At 35.8% G+C, this 17,913-nt stretch overlaps 1 protein-coding gene across 1 annotated transcript; it reads right to left on the reverse strand.

Moving 5' to 3' along the window:
* Positions 1–2,214: 2,214 nt before the first annotated feature.
* LOC148877750 (putative LRR receptor-like serine/threonine-protein kinase At1g56140) lies at positions 2,215–16,278 on the reverse strand. The gene is made up of 21 exons (XM_088943430.1): positions 16,022–16,278; positions 13,182–14,108; positions 11,938–11,991; positions 11,730–11,828; positions 10,954–11,549; positions 10,158–10,229; positions 9,949–10,020; positions 9,773–9,844; positions 9,076–9,135; positions 8,178–8,222; positions 8,027–8,091; positions 5,564–5,767; positions 5,379–5,494; positions 5,024–5,222; positions 4,800–4,917; positions 4,578–4,738; positions 4,075–4,193; positions 3,243–3,453; positions 2,891–3,122; positions 2,622–2,755; positions 2,215–2,520 (listed from the first exon to the last, which is right to left on the reverse strand). Exons 7-20 carry the CDS (start codon positions 9,957–9,959, stop codon positions 2,719–2,721), a joined length of 1,650 nt encoding a protein of 549 aa, XP_088799556.1. The 5' UTR covers positions 9,960–10,020; positions 10,158–10,229; positions 10,954–11,549; positions 11,730–11,828; positions 11,938–11,991; positions 13,182–14,108; positions 16,022–16,278; the 3' UTR covers positions 2,215–2,520; positions 2,622–2,718.
* Positions 16,279–17,913: the final 1,635 nt, after the last annotated feature.

Consider the following 17,913-nt stretch of genomic DNA (forward strand, 5'->3'; position numbering starts at 1 on the left):
GGAGACTATGAAGCTCGTGACCCTAGCATGGATGCTTATCTGGCCAAAGTCAAGAAAGTTCTATGCGGCTTCTAGTCATACTTCATCAAGCAGATTCTGAGGTCCGAGAACACTGAGGCCGATGTCTAATCCCGATTAGCCAGCACAAGCACCAATACCATGAGAACCATGTATATAAAAAACCTACATCGGCCCATCATTCTCGAGGGGGGGGGCAGAAGAAGTCGCTCATGTTGCACAAATAGAGTCAAGTTGGATTGACCCACTCACAAACTACCTACTTCACGGGACCCTCCCTACAGATTGCAACGTAGTCAAAAGGGTAGAGCAACAGGCAGCCAAGTACGTCATTATAGACAAACGGCTGTACTAAAGGTCCTACATGCTCCCCTACTTGCAGTACTTGCAACCCTTAGATGCTGAACTCGTTCTCCATGACACTCATGAAGGACTGTATGGCGCACACTTGGGGCAAGGCTCTCGCTCAGAAAGCACTACGACTGTGGTACTACTAGCCCACAATGAAGGCGGATGCACTTGAGCTCATCAAGAGGTGTGATAAATGTCAAAGGCACGCCAACATCCACCACAAGCTTACTGCCGACCTGAAGTACCTCACTATCCCAAGGCCCTTCACACAGTGGGGAATCGACATCCTTGGACCATTCTTACTAGCAATAGGACAAAGGACATTCCTGGTGGTAGCAGTGAATTACTTCACAAAGTGGGTGGAGGCAGAACCCCCGGCAACAGTCACAGCCCGAAGTGTACAAAACTTCTTTTGGAGAAAAATAATATGCCGCTTTGGACTACCTCGGGTGCTCATCTCTAACAACAGTAAGCAGTTCGAAGATATCAAGTTTCAGAACTAGTGTAACAAGATGGGGATACAGTAGCATTTCACTTCAGTGGCACACCCTCAAGCAAATGGGCAGGCGAAAGTCACAAACAAGGCTATACTTCATGGACTGAAAGTCTGCTTAGCCCGAGCTAAGAAACTATGGGTAGATGAGCTGCCTAGTGTACTATGGGCCTATCGAACTACTATGAAAACTGCCACGAGTGAAACCCCCTTCTGACTTCACTTATGGCACGAAGGCAGTAATCCTAGCTGAGATCGAGGTGCTGACGTTATGCCTGGAAGCGTATGACGAAGACGTAAATGATGACAAGCTATGTACCAACCTCAACCTGGTAGAAGAAGTATGGGACCTCACATACATCCAGACCGCAACCTACTAGCAAAGAGTGGCTTGGTGCTATAATGCCTGGGTCAAGAAGCAGAACTTCTGCGTCGGAGACCTGGTTCTTCACAAAGTTATGGTGCCTAAACCCAGCTTCCGGTGAAGCCTCTTCAAGGCCTTCCTCTTCTTCCCTTTCTAGGAACTCTATAAAAGGCTCTCAGCATAGACTTCTGGCATGGTAACAACAAGAACAAAAGAGTTAGTCACGAACTAAATGGAATCTTAAACAAAAATCAAGGAGAAACCTACTAGGAGGGCTCAAACCAGCTCGCACCAGCTTCTCCTTGGCCAAGAAGTCTTTCATCTCGAGGTCAAGGTCCCTCCATGAGTTGATTACTGCCCTAGTCTCTATGTCCAAGCTCACCCTGGGGTCCTTAATAGCTACCCTCAAGTGGGTTGGAAAAGACCACCCTTCCGGATTCCGGATGATGAAGTATCTCCTTTTTCAGGCTGGAACCTTGTTTGGGCAGCCGAATAGAATTTTAAATCTAGGTCGGGGTGAGATATAGTAGCTCTGTCTAGCGTCCCTGCATAGATAGGTAGAGTTTCTCTTGATCGCATAGATCAAGCTAAAGGTATCTAGGGATAGGGGTCAGTTGTATGCATAGAACAAGGAAATGGTGCCAACTATATTCCGAATAGAGTTTGGGTGTAGTTGGTCAATGGTAATGTTAAAAAACTTGACTATCTCTATCAGGAAGGGGTGAAGCGGGAAGTGCAGCCCTGCCGTGAGCTACTCCTCGAAAATATGAGCTCATGGTGATCATTAGCCCAAGGGTATTAACCTAAAGGAAGACTAAAGACTAAGTTATCAGGGAGATGATAGCAAGACACTAAGTACACTAAGTTATCAGGGAGATGATAACATGGAAGCCAATTATCACCTTCCATCTCCAATGATATTATGGAGTATTGGTTGAGAAACATTGTTTGGGGAAGTGTCTGCATTCACCATGGTAGTATCTGATGATGTCTTGAATTGGCTGTCAATTGACTCTGACATTGACTTCCCCAAAGAATTCTCACTCAAAAAGCTACTAGTGATATCATTAAATTGCCAATCTGTTAAATAACTTGGTTTGGATGTGATGGTGCTCACTTCAATATCTCCTGAAAGCATGGCCACAACGCGTGACATGGAGGGGCGCAGTGCTGGTGAAGTCTGAGTGCATAACAGGGCTATTCCTATAAGTCGAAGAACTTCTCCTTCATCAAATTCACTTAATTTTGGATCAACAAATTCAAGCTCGTGGCTATTTTCATGTAGATTCCATACCTAAATGATCAAACAAAAATTGCAAACATTGGTAATGGATTATGTATGTTTAACTGATGCAAACTTGAAAACTATAAATTTCATATTCCATTCATTCTTACCCATTCAAGAAGATAAATCTTCTCTGGAGCCAAGCTGGAGTCAGAATTTGGCCGCCCACTAATGATCTCTAGAGCGACAATTCCAAACCCAAACACATCAGCCTTCTCGGTTAGATGTCCACGCATAGCATACTCTGGTGCGAGATAGCCAATTCACAGACATTAACCGAAACTGAGGTTACTTAGTTACATAGATTTAGTATCATAAGTATAAATAGAAAGTAATTCAAGCTAGAAAATGATGCAAGTAAATGTTTTCGTATGATTACATTGTTCCTGCAACTCTGGTGCTAATGTGGGTCTTCTTGTCATCATACAGCTTGGCCAAACCAAAATCTGAAATTTTGGGATTTAACTCAGCATCAAGTAGAATATTACTAGCCTTGACATCTCTGTGTACAATCCTAGGTCTTGACTCTTCATGAAGATAAGCTAGCCCTCTTGCAATTCCCAAGCATATCTCATAGTGAGTTCGCCAATCAAGATTCAAAGAAGTCTTCCCTGAAAACCAGAGGCACCATTTGGATATACATGATCTTTATAGCATCTAATATGTTCCATATATATGAATAAATTTATGGAGTTTCAAGGTGAAAGAATAAATCTTGAAAAGGTTCATACCAAAAAGCGCTTGATCAAGGCTTTTGTTTTCAAGATACTCATAGACCAAGAGACGCTTCTCTCCTTCAATGCAGCATCCATATAATCTGACAAGGTTACGTTGTTGGACTGCAGATATGGTAGCAATCTCTGTTACAAATTGACTTCTTCCTTGATGGGATGCCACTGAGAGTTGCTTCACAGCCACTACCCTCCCATCAAGAAGGGTACCCTGTAGAAACCATACAATTCAATTTGAGCTCTTTGTCTGTATATATGTATTCAATTTGAATGTGTTTGTATTTATGCACAAATACTTGAAACTACATAAACTTCTCCCCCCTTTATGTGGGTATGTATTTACTTACGTGCATGCATTCGTATACATATCTAAATATACATACAGATTATGACAGAGAAACCTTCAAAGACACACTCATACATACAAATATTGATAATATATGTATAACAAACAACTAGAAATTGTGTGAATGTTATTCATGCATAGATACTAAAACCACTTATCTCCCCTCTTTATGTTTGTATACTTATGTATTTATGTAAACATAAGTATTCATGCATATGTGCATGATAGATAAGGTGTGTAATAATGCTCTTTTCATGTCACCTAATAAAATTCATTGTATTCTAATATCAAACAATAATTCCATGTCCTGTTCTATAGTAAGAAATGAGCCAAAAATTTCTATGGAAGCTCACTTGTTTTTTCTAATTTTATGATCACCATACTAACCCTGGGATTTGAGCTTTAAAGGAGAAATTAAGTTTTCTAAATATGATGTTATGTTATTCTGTAGTTCATTATAAGATTGGTAGATGAAATGCAACTTACCTTGTAAACTGGCCCGAAGCCCCCCTCTCCTAGCTTATTTTTCGAATGGAAGTCTTCTGTAGCATTTTTCAGTTCAGCATAACTAAATGTGTTTGATCTGGGACCCATTCCCATAAACTCTGCGAATAAACACAAAAATGTGGATTATAACTTTAATCAGGGTTTCTCTGTATTTCCATCACTTATTATCCACTTAGTAATAGTAAAAGAAATTGAAACCAAATAGATATAACCTCCTATATATAGGATCAATGGCCTGCTCTATGTTGTAGCTTGTCGAGCATCAAAATTGAGAAAATTTAGATTAGTTTGCCTTTCAGCATTTATACTAAAATCTAATTGAATTAGATAGACAGTATAACAGCCAGAGAGAGATTTTTTTATCATATTATTACTTGGGTATCACCTGAGGAGTGAGTCAAAAAATTAAAAAAGAAAAAGAAAAAAAGAAACCAGCATTACCAATTTACCAGTTAACTAATGTTAAAATTAGAATATTTTACCTTCTTCCTCATTGGCACTTGATCTATTCCTTTTTAAGTAAAAAACTATAAAAACTGCCAGAAAGATTGCAACTGAAACACCAACTACTAGTCCAACAATCAATCCTGTCTTTCCCTTGTTGTGGTTGTTGGTGGAAGGCCACTTACAGTTGGTGTGAAGCCTGTCCAAGAAATCCATAATCAGTAATTTAAAAAAAAATAAAAGAAGACTTGATTCTTTACATCCATTCATTAAAATAGACTGCAACTGAAACGCCAACTACTAGTCCAACAATCAATCCTGTCTTTCCCTTACTTGTTGTGGTTGTTGGTGGAAGGCCACTTACAGTTGGTGTGAAGTCTGTCCAAGAAATCCATAATCAGTAATTTAAAAAAAAAATAAAAGAAGACTTGATTCTTTACATCCATTCATTAAAATAGATTCATCCATCAATTCCTAATATTACCTGAAGTTACAGCCAGGGCAGAGATAGATGGTCCATAGTAACCTTGTTCAGGTATGCAGCAAGTACCTTTTCCAGCCCAGAAAAGATGAATTTCAAGAAAATTCTCAGACACATTTGCCTTAAAGTCTTTCTGAACAGCAAATTTCAAGGCTCCACCTGTCTCCTTCCTTATATTAAAGTCTTTTAATTCTCGATTCCCCTAAAAATTTAAGAACATAGTTTCAACAATCAAGAAAATCTCTCATAGCATCAAGTATATATACAAACTAAAAGCACATGCACATCGACAAACAGGCTTTTTGGTTTACTTCTGGTATTCTGTAAGATTAGGACATAAACCCACTATTATGTATACCTGTATATAAATGTCAAAAACACGCCTGCCAAGACTTTGCCAAGTTTCTGAGCTTGCTTCATCGATTCCTGTCTCTGCAAACCAAAGGCTTATCGTGTAGACTCCATTTTCCAAACCTAGGCCATAGTATCTTAGTTATCCTGGAGATAGCCTTGATGTTTGGAAGAACTCAACGGTTAAAATACCTGAACCTGAAATTTGTGATAAGGTCTTTTGGAAATAACTTGGGGTCTTTCTATCTTTGAGGAGTCCAACATTGCTAACTCCCCATTTTTGGGTATCTGTTATATAATATGATGCTGGTCCCAGAGTTTCATTTTCTCTATCAAAAAGTCGACCGGCAGTAGATGCCATGGATTGACCACCACACTTGATTGAAATGTATGCATCTGTCATAACAAGTTGTCAATGTCCAAGTTAGTTCCAATATAGGGCATAAGCATAAATTTGTATCAACTAGATATAGGATAGACCTATCTTCCACTCGATTGAAAAGTTTGCATATGCATCACTGATGCTGAATGTTCATGAAATCAGATGTTCAAGGAATAACCGAATGAATTGCTTGGAAGGGATTTTACTTGACTAGTAAGTGAGCATGTGCTTTGCATGTGACAATTTTTGATGATGATGATGATAGTAAATAATATGTTTCCAACATTTTCTACAATTATTTTATATTTTTTTGTCAAAAAAAATATTCTTATTTGCCATACTTATTTTTGTTTAATATATAATGAATATACAGTACAGGAAAAATCTATGATGCCCAAAGACATGGTACCAGAAGAACTTTGACCAATCAGAGCCCACCCATAAATTTTGATAAATAGCATCTTATTGGTTAACATGTTTATGATACCAATTGATTGGTAAGAATATTTTCAGATATGTTGTCTTTTCGTATCATAGTAGAACCCTATACAATATTCAAGATGTGCCCAATAATTTTTTGTGTTTTCATCTTTTAATTGTGACATCAAGGGTTGACAAATTTTACCTAAATGGTTAAATTGTTGATTCACCATCAAACAAAAAGCAACTCCATTTTTGTGTTGGTTTTAAAGTTGTATTTTATTTTCATCACCAATAAAAAGTTAAAACAATTCTTATTATCATGTCTAGTTTTTTATATGATTAATATGAAATATTAGAGATGTGTCCAAATAAATTTTTATAGAGTTTCTATATTTTTCATATTTTTTGTATTTTTTATGTTTTTTAATTTTTATTATTTAATTATGGGTCAAAGGTCGACACACATAACCCAAAAGGTTGAATTGTTGACCCGCCACCAGGAAAACGATTTCATTTTGGGTTGGTTTGAAATTTTATATTTTATTTTCAACATCAATAAAAACAACTATTATTTATCACACTTATTCTTATTTGATATGATTAATAGAAAATATTAGATAAGTGCGCAAATGTTTTTTACAAATTTCTATAATATTACATTGTTCTTTTCTGTTTTTATCTTTTTTAATTTTTATTTAATTTTGATATCAAGGGTTGGCACATTTGACTCAAAATGTTGAATTGTTGACCTACCACCATGGACTGGTTTTAAATTTATATTTTATTTTAACATAATAAGAATTATCTTTATTTATGATTAATGTAAAACTTTAATAAAAGATTTTTATTTCATTATGTCATCATGGATTGACCCATTTGACCTAAATGGTTGAATTATATTGCTTACTTGTCACAAGGATGGAACAATAGTTCCATTTTTGGGTCAAATTTAAAAAGCATGTATTTTATGTTATTAAAAGTAGTGGATATAGGTTTAATTAATAGAATTTATTGGTAAAAAAAAAACTTAAACATGGAATTCAATGAGAGAATGAGACTTAGTACCCTAAAAATAAGACTTAATGAGCGGGAATTGAATGAAGAGAAATGGAGTAGTTCAAATTACATTTTGTGCCTTCACAATTAAATAAATACTAAATTCAAAAACAAGGATATTATAGTCACGAGTAGGATTCAGTGAATGATAATGGGAATTAATACTTTAAAAATAAGATTTAATGAAATGGATTTGAATAAGAACAAAGTGATTGTTCAAATTACATTTTAGTGCTTGCAATTAAATTGTGACCAAATTAAAAAATTGAGTTATTTTACTCAAACAGAAGTTCTACACTCATTCACACTTTTAATAGTAGAATAGATATAGGTTATATGGAAAAAGATGCTAAACTATAAAGATCAAAACTTTGTTTTGCATATAAAATGATTGGTTCTATTGCCTGTATCTTGGGTTCTTGACAACCATCCAATGAGGAATGCTATTAGTCATCTGTTGCTCATGAATTTAATGTGACACTCTCAAGGCTAAATGGCATTCCATGAATAAAATTAAAGCTTTACAAAAGTGCAGTTGCTTATTTTAACCCAATTTCTCTTATACAGAACGTGGAGCTTAACAAAAAAAAAAAATCCTTTTCAGAAGTAATTTTGGTCTCATGATGTAGGTTAAGGACATTTTCACAATTACAGAATAAAAATATGAAATGACTACAACCTAAAGAAGAAATTCTGAGCATCATAATTATATATTGAAGGGAAATATGAAAATACTACAAGCTAAATAAGAAAGAAGATTGTATATACACAACAATAAATATGAAAATACTTACAACGTGGAGAATCTCTATTGCATGGAAAATTCCGTTGAAGGCAATGTAGGCCTGCAAAAGGAAGACTGTATATACACAACGATAATTTTTGAGAATGAAGAAAGATTTCAATTTATACTAGAAAAAAGAAAAGAAAAATATAATAACTTACCTAGAATATGAATCATCAAATACAAAATTGTTGGCAACCAAATTCCTGCAAATTTCACCACACAAGTAGCTTGTATTTAAAAGTATGGATGTATATACTTTTATTTTATATATTAGTGTAAGGGAAAACATACACAACATCATATTGAACTATACCATTTCTCACTATATAATAAAAAATGGAAAGAGGGCCTTTTTTATTACAGAAATTATATATAAACATAATTCGTGTAAAAATAACACTATTACAAATGTAGACTTGAAGGGTTTGGTCACATGCATAGAGGACCATATATAGCACCCATAATAAAAGTGATCAATTACAAGTTGAAGGGACTAGAAAGGCTAGGGGTAGATCAAAAGGAGCATGGATTGAAGTAGTGGCAAATGATTTAAGTGCTTATAATTTAATAATGGATATAGCATTCAACAGAATTAATGGAATAAAAAACAGGATTCGAATAGCCGGCCCCATAAGAAAAAGCCATCAGTTACAAGCTGAAGGGGCTAGAAAGCCTAGAGGTAGATAAAAAAAAAAGGACATGGTTGAAGTAATAACAAATTATTTAATTGCTCATAATTTAACAATGGATATAACATTAAACAAGATTAGAATAGCTGACCCTATATTGTTAGGATAAGGTTTTAATGCTAATGTTGATGATATAAATATATTGCTGGTTGGGCCAGGCCTAAATATAAAACTTAGGCCCAAGCCCAAATTTTTGTGGGATGGGATTAGGCTAGACCCCAAAATCACCCCTAATTCCTAGACCACTATGTATTTATGTTGTAAATCTTGTAAATAATGGATGAACCATTTATAGTTCTTGAGTGCAACATTATAATTTACGTGCTTTCATAGTACTTAGTATTGTGAAATACTTCTTCATACATACAATTGTAAATCTTCTGCCTCCCAAGGAAAGTTTCCTGATAATTGATTATAGGACAAATCACTGAATATAGAGCATATTAAAATTTGTTAGTAATTACTTAAGTCATAAAAATAAAAACAAAAAAGTAGTTAAAAATGGTTGTGCATGAAATTGCACATGTATAAAACTTTGATTCACCATTCAATGATATCTATTGAGATTTGCCAAAAATAAAAAGCAGAAAAATAATAACAACAAACAGATGAACCTAATTGTTAATGAAGTCAACTTTGAATAACTTGATGGTATTGGACCTTCCAAAGAATTCCCTTGGAATCTCCTACATTACCAAATTTATTTTATTAAGAAAAACCTTGTTGAATGTAAATTTAGAGAAAACTATAAAATAATAATCATGCTACAAGTTTGGGGGAGGGGGTTAGTCAATGTGCCAATTGACCAATTTTCTCACGTTCTTTCGCAATGCCCATGGAAAATGTAAATTTTTTATCACTTTTCTAGGTAAATTTATCGACATAGGAGGAATACTGACCAAACTATTGTGAGACTGAAATTCCTCTACTACTACTACTACAAAAAAAAATTAAGGCTCTTTCCCAAGAAAAGAACACGAATAAATGCATTTACCTAAGTAAACAACTTCCCTAGGCCCAGAAAATGATTATGTGACAGAAAAACAAACAAAATGGTATCTTACAAAGTTTTGAGCTTTGTCCAATTCCTGATAAATTCAGGTAATTTGCCTGTGAAGTTGTTATCTGATGCCCACCTAACATCCAATTTTTTATGGAAATGTGAGATAAATAAATTATTTCTAAACATTAAAGATCAAAACATTAAAAATTAAGCATGATCATAATCACAATGCCTTACAAAGTCTGCATGTTTACTAGTTTAGCAAATGTTGCAGGAATTTCACCACTCACTCCAGAGCTATCTATGTAACTGACAAGTTAAAAAAAAAAGAATATCATTAAATTTAACATCAACCCTTATATTTCTTTCCTTAGGCTGTTTTTGATTTGAAGGAAAAGGTAGGGAAAGGAAGAAAAAGGTAGAAAAACCTTTACAAACCTACTTACATTTGTTCAAGTTTGACTAAATTCCCAATTTCCGGAGGGAGTGGCCCTGAAAAGTTATTTGAACCAAAAGCCCTGTAGAAAACAAAATTAACAAAACAATGATTTTTAGTACCAAATCATGGAACAAAAATAAAATAAAATCAATACAAAGAACTTGGGTGGCTAAAATTAATAAATTGGTACAATCAGCACTCTGAAGAAAAGTTTAGGGTTAAAGTATATAAGATCTTCCACATCCATAACCTCAGGGCCCTATCTGATGAGAGTAGAATTTATCATATTTTTATCTCTAATTATTCTGTCTTTTATACTAAATTAGCATCTAATTGGACTCATATCTCTTGTATTTTGGTCCAGGGTATAAAAGAAGGCATCAAGAGCAAAGAAAGATAAATCGGATGATTTTTCACAGTTTCGACATCGTTCAGTGATCTAGGCCTAACTCGCATCTCCGAACTCCGAACGGGCTGATTCAAGATCCATTGGAAAGATAAGAGAAAAAGCCACAACTTTCATGTTTTGGGCTTTCACAGATTCGGCCTACATCGAAGTCTAATCCGGGACCGAAGTCTGAGCAATTTCGTAGGAAGGCCCAATCCGCAGCTGAAGCCCAACTCGCAGAAAAGCCTGGCTGAAGCCCAATTCGCAGAAGAGGTCTGTTACGAATCCAAGAACAAGAAACTAAGAAGAATCCTTCTAGATCTAAATTCTTGATGTAATCTTACAGTGAAAAAGGGACTGAGTTCAAAAGATAAAGAGATAGGGTTAGTGTCACCAGAGTAGACAATCTTCCAACCTGGAGTAGTTCTTCCAATGGTGTTGACTCTATCTGCTGCCTTCAGGACAACACCAAATGCCTATGGACAATACACAACAGGCACACTGACCGGAGCCTCCAAACCTGCTTCACCAAGAACCTTCTTCAAGTTCATTAGGAGCTCAAACTCAGAGCTCATTCCAGAGTCAACTGGACTACTAGTTCTCTTCCAAAAGCTCTGCATGGGGCTGCCTCTTGCAAACAAGGTTGTCTCAATATTTTGCACTGGAACACCTTGTCCATCTCTGCTATTTAAGTTTTCAACATTAGTTCTTGAAACGAAGTTATTTTGAATAGATTCAAGAGCATCCTTGAAGGCATCCAATGAAGCTTCTGTTGTGTGCCTGCAGTCAAGGAACTGCATATCTAGATCCTTGTGTTTTTGTTATGCATCCAAAAATCTTTTAAGCTTCCTTGGCCCAATAACAAGTAATGGTTCATGAGCAACTTCCTTTAACAACTCTCGACGAAGAGCAAGTATTCTGGGTAGACCGGTATGATGATCGGCATGAATATGAGAAATCCAAACAAAATTCAATCTTCTCACAGCATTGTCAGCACCCTTTACACCATATCTGTACACAAGTTTCATAGGACAATCAAGTACAATCAAGCTACAACTAATTGGCATTCCTAAGTACAATCAAGTCTGCCAGTTGGAATAAATAAAGAACTCTCGGAGCAAAATTTAATACATCTTCACTGAGGAAATTTGAGATATATGACACAAGACCAGTAGCAATGAAAAGCTTCACCTTGGAGATGGAAATTGCTGTTTCAATAGAGGCATTCTGAGGATTTAATATTATTGAGCTCACTTTAAAATCTAGAAGTAGTTCTGCAACTTTTTGGGACTGTAATACGTGCATCAGAGAAAATCAGACCATGAGAACCCATGTGCCCTAAGTGGCATATATAAAATTAATAAGATGCTCTTAAATGCAATTGGAAAATATGGCCTACCTGTACGACTCCAAGCATGTTCATTGGCCTGTCTCCAGAAAGTGGAAAAGTAGCCTGTAGAAAAAACTATGAATGGTTGAGAACATTTTATACAGCATTGTTAAAGTCTTGATTTCAAATCAAGTGGGAGGATCAATAATAGTGCTACTTCACAAAGAACTTAAATAAGAACATTTTTTTTAAGAAGAAAATTGTTGAAAGATGATTTATTATTGTTTACCATATTGCCCTGTTTTTATTTCCAGTTTTATATTATTATTTGGGATGTTATACACCCAGGGGGCATTCTGGTCATTTTCATATCAATATAGATCTCCCTTGTAAGTGAAATAAAGGCTGCCACCTCATAATTTTCCCTCTCAACATTTTTTTCTTCTTAGTTCTCTTCCGCTTCTCTTCTATTTCTCTTTTAAATCTAAATTGAACATGTCAAAATTTTTCACAAGTAAAACATATCAGTTGCAGTGCTTATCATCAATATAGAAAGCATGTGATTTTTACAACGAACAACTCTACATAAGAATTATGCATTGCATCCATTTGACTATACTTAAAGATCAGTATGATAAGAATGACTTTCTGTAGTCACACAGCATGCTTCTTCATCAAGAATAGAAATTACTTGTGAGAACAAAACAGCTAAGGACTCTCTTAGGGAACCATAATCTTACTTTTGAGGAACTTGAGAAACTGATAATGCATTTCAGAATATTTAAGTTTTCTCCTCTCACCATTATTTCATTCATTCAATATGTTAGCAAGCTTAACAGTTTTGTAGATTAGACCATCAGTACCTCAGTTTTACTTGACGTCCCAAAGAAAAACAAATAAATTAACTAATGCTATCTAATTGTTGGATTGCTTAAGCCATAGGTCAGCAGTTGGACACTCTTGTACATGTGTAGGGGCCATTTCCTGGTGTAATGGTAAAATCTCAGGCTGACAAGTGTGAGAAATGGGTTTGAGTCTGAGAGTAGACAAATTTTCTGTTGTTCCCATCAAAAGAACCTCAACAAATATCATAACTGTGTTTTAAAGACAGGGTGAAATTTAGAATTCAATCTGTTTGGTCAAGAAGGGTGATTAGAGTTTTTTTTTGTCATCAAAAGGACAATTAGAGGTGGCCTGCCAACTGTAAGAGGTTAAAATATTTAATTGAATTCAAATAGCCAATGCAGTTTTCTAAATTAAAGCCATACAGTTTTCTGTAACACATGATAATGACAATGATGAACAATGATTACCATATGATTTATTTTGGCCAAGTTGGTCCATACCAACAGAAATGTGTGAGGTATCTTTTGATCTTTTGATAATTGAAACCAGCTTTGCTCTTTTCTTCTCTTAAATAGGGCTAAACTTTGTAGTAAATATATTAAGAAGGTTGAAACTTATTTCTTGTGTAATGTGGCCATAAATCAGATGTATGACATAGACAGGTCAGGATGTATCACCAAGGAAGAAGTAACATCCATGATGAGAGTAACCTCTCTCTCTCTCTCTCTCTCCTTGTAAACCATCTTTTGCTTTTTCAACTGATCTTGATTGGGTGAATCATTGGTTCCATTGTGAAGGCTTTGCCGGAGGAGCGCCTTCCTCCAGATATAACAGAACCCGGCAAACTGGATGAGATTTTTGATAGGATCAATATCAAAAGTGATGGAAGATCAGTTTTGAAGAGTTTAAAGCTGCCATGAAGCTAGACAGCTCCCTCCAAGATGCAGTCATGTCCTCCCTACCCCCTTCCTAATTCTTGCTACTACTATGTTTGTTTTATGCATGGTATATTCAGGATTCACTGGCACTCATAATTACATTGGTGCTACCAGAAAATTTATCGTCATTATCCTTTTTTATCCCAGGACCAGATACTTGGCTCATTAAGTATTTTGTCCCTGCATTTTGTGCCCCTCCCCCCGCCGCTCCTCCCAAGGAAGTTTGGATCTCAGATGTTGGGTTCGTTATATCATGCTAAATCCTGAAGATGATTTTTCCATGTATAGATGGAATCAAAGAAGATGACTTTCCCATTTTCTCCATCCCAGAACAAGTAAAGTGAATTCAAAGCAAACTATGAAACTACTTTGTGCTGTAGTGGTAGGATATTCACAAACTATCAATTTTATCGGGCATCCTTTTCCATATACTGTAAGTGGGTAACCGACAGCAGCCTGAACACAGAAAGACCAAAATTGTAAGAAATCATCAGAATTGGTAACAACCAAAATTACTTTAGTTTACCAGCATGTTATACTTCAATGAAATTCTAAACCAGCTACATATCTATAGAGGAATCAAATTAATAAAGGACAACAAGAACAGCATACTAATCCAATTGTAACTAAACAAACCCAAAACAGCTCCAAGAAAGACAAAGAAGATAGAAAGACTAAATTCCTATCATAGATCAATGCCCTATCAATTGAACAGCCATAACTCTCCCAAAACACATAAGATTTACAAGATAACTAATGCAAGATGGATGAATTTTGGCCCCTGAAAAGTAGGCTGAAAGAAAAATGAGATGATTTCATTTCAACTTTTAAAATTCTTAAAATTTTCTAATAAGACTATAATTTAATTTGACCCTTTGAAATTTTCTCCTATTTATCCACACCTATGAAATGTCTATATTCAATAACTTCATATGTAACTTTAAGGGCAATACTCCTGGAAAGCAACTAATTGTGTCATTGATTTTAAATTCTCTCTTCCCTTTTTTCCTGCTAAATACATAGCAGATCTATTGTAACTCTTTTGGTTATCTAAGAAAAACCTTAAATGAAAGTTCATGCAGGCAACATGGTTTCTGTGGAACATCAGACCTGGCCCTGTAACCAAATCATATTCCATCAAAATCTAATAAATTAATAATATGTCGAGTTGGATGAAATGCTTTCTTTATGTATGAAATTAGAGAAGGGCGTTTAACATTAAAACTGAAATCTATCAAATTATTTAATACTAATCAACTTGAATTTCTATTTTGCTTTGTAAACTTCAAGGCATAAATGCATTTAAGACAAAACATATGTTTTTATCATTACTTTGAGGTGAATTTACTGCATTTTTATAATACAGTTTCTGGACTTATATATCGTTTTGTATTTCATGTCTTCCATAAATCATATAATTTCTACACTACAAAAATTGTTATGTTTTTAAAAAACAATATTTTGATGATTCCAAGAAACATGCATTGTTTTTTAAACCAAAACCAACTTGTTTTTGCCTTCCAAAACAAAAATAGAGTTCAAGAACATTATCATGTTCCATTTCTGTTTCTAGATCAGAGAGTTAGGTTCCTCTGGTGCTTCCAGAGTTTCCTTTCGCTCTTTCAAACTGTGGAGACCAATTAAGTGATCTGATCGATGAGTTGGGTCTTCCGGTTGCTAAGCCCCATTGGGGCTGGGGATAATCAATTTCATGTCCTCCCATCACATGATGCTCACTGAGTATTACTAAAAGTTTATTACCAAAATGTGTGAACATTTGTTTTTCGTTATTTTCAGGATTTGTTATTCCAAAAGGGTGGACAATATATGTTTACACAAGGGAGGTCAACTATGATCCACTTCTATATCATGTTCCAAAACAGATCCAATCTGTTTTTATTTCTTTTAAAAGGCACTGCTAATGCCATGAACTGAAAATGGGAAAGTTTTCTGATCTATCCTGAACAGGCCTTCAATGCAGGGGGAAGTGACATCTCCAAATCATTGAAGCATGTCAGAGAAACTGTACTTTCGATGCTTCAACTCCAAGTGGAGACCAGCAAACCAGAGAAGGAAATCCTGTTAGAAAAAGAGATTGAAGTACAGTTTCGAAACAAAGAAAACCATTTAAGTCATCCATTATATTTAGCAAAAAGAAAAGTTCTTCTAAATGGATCAACTAAGTTACAGAAAGAACAAACTTTCCACTAATTAGATAACTTTCAAATCAAAATCCATCTGCCATCTTCCAAAACACAAGCAAGAAATTAGGGCTTTGCTTCCTGAATTCAAGTACTTCAATAGGTAAAGACCATTACAGGTTAATACACATGACAAAATATGTACAGTGAGAAAGAGAGATCTAATACCAGTGAACTGTAGATATGCGTTGGTTTGCGCTGCTACAATCGGTGGAATAGCCCCACCTGGTGTTGGTTCTAGCTTCTGCAGGATAGAGGAAGGGCGAAGGTGCTGATTCTATTTCTAGAGTTTACAGAGAAAGAAAGAGATAGAAAGAAAGAGGGAGAGAGAGAGAGATCGAGAGGAGAGAGACGATTGAGCGAGAGAGGGATGACTGAGAGAGAGAGAGGGAGGGCGGGAAGAGGCATGGGAAAGGAAGGAAAAGTTAAAATTCTACCTCGCGCTTTTTATATGTAGCGGCAGTTTTAATCGACTGCCGCTAAAGATCAATATTTCTAAGTCATATTTTCTTGTACTGGGTTTAAGGGTCGATTTAAGGTTATGGCGTGCTACGTGTTGGGTGACTTGGGTTTGAATCCCTACTTTCTAATTTTTTTTAGTAGAAAGGAACTATAATATTACACTAATTGATAGGTATACTTTCCAATTATAATGTATCTTGTATCAGGTATGGTTGATACGATACGATACTCCTCGTAGATACCTTATTTTTCGTTTCTTTAGTTTTTTTTGTAGCACTTTGAGCTTGAAACATACTTCAATTAATTTCGAGGTAGCCCTGGGGGTATTTTTGGAATTTTATAAAAGTTGGGGCGTCAATGATCCAAAACCATAGGTACATAGAGATCGAAAAACCAAACCTAATTACACCAATGTCACCCAAATTCGACATTGTTTACCCCTTAATCTTTAGACCCAAAGCCAGAACCGATTCTAATTGTTCGATCAGAGTCATTTTGACCCTAAACCACATTTCACACCAAATCAGAAATCCAAAACCATAGGTACGTAAAGCTTGAAAATCTAAATCCAACAACACCAAGATCGCCCAAGTCCGACACTGTTTACCCCATCATCCTAAAACCCAAATCCGAAACTAATTCCGATCATCCAATCGGAGTCATTTTGATGCTAATCCTCATTTCAAATAAAATCCAAAATCCGATATCATAGCTACGTAGAGCTCAAAAACCCAAATCCAACGACACCAAGATCACCCAAGTCTGACACCATTTACCACATCATCCTAAGTCCCAAAGCCAGAACCGATTCTGATCATCCGATTAGAGCCATTTTGATCATAGTCCTCATTTCAAACAAAATCCAAAATCCGAGACCATAGGTACGTAGAGCCCCAAAGTCCAAATCCAACAACACCAAGATCACTCGAGTCCGACACCGTTTACCCCATCATCCTAAGACCCAAATTCGGAATCGATTCCGACCGTTCGATTGGAGTCATTTTGATCATAATCCTCATTTAACATCAAATCCAAAATATGAGACCATAGGTACGTGGAGCCCAAAAATCCAAATCCAGCAACACCAAGATCACTCAAATCCAACACTGCTTACCCCTTCATCTCAAGACCCAAAGTCAAAACCGATTCCGATCATCCAATCGGGATTATCTCTGATCCTAAATCCTAACCCCCAAAAAATCTAAAATCCAACCCTATAGATGGATAGATCTCTAAATTCCAAGTCCAACAGTACCAAGGTCGTCCAATTTTGACACCGTTAGCCCCTCCATCTTGAGACCCGGAGTTAGACTCAATTCGAGCTCTCCGTTCAGAATCCTCTTCACAATAACTTCAAACCTAGGGCATTTCACGACCAAAACTTCCCCTCGGCCTCTAGAAACATCTTAAAAATCTAATATTTGACTAGCTATAGCTTCCAATCAATCAAACCAATCACCTAAACTTGGAATGTCTAATTTAGGTAAATTGGTGAAATCTTTCACTCTTTGTCTTGATTGATTGAAAGAATCTGTCACAAAGCTGTCTTGACAACCCATTCTTTCAATCAATCTCCCTCCAAAAACTATTTAAACATC

The sequence above is a fragment of the Nelumbo lutea genome, chromosome 1 (genome assembly GCF_056320005.1).
Source record: "Nelumbo lutea isolate HS-2025 chromosome 1, American lotus-T2T, whole genome shotgun sequence".
In the NCBI taxonomy this organism is placed as follows: Eukaryota; Viridiplantae; Streptophyta; class Magnoliopsida; order Proteales; family Nelumbonaceae; genus Nelumbo; species Nelumbo lutea.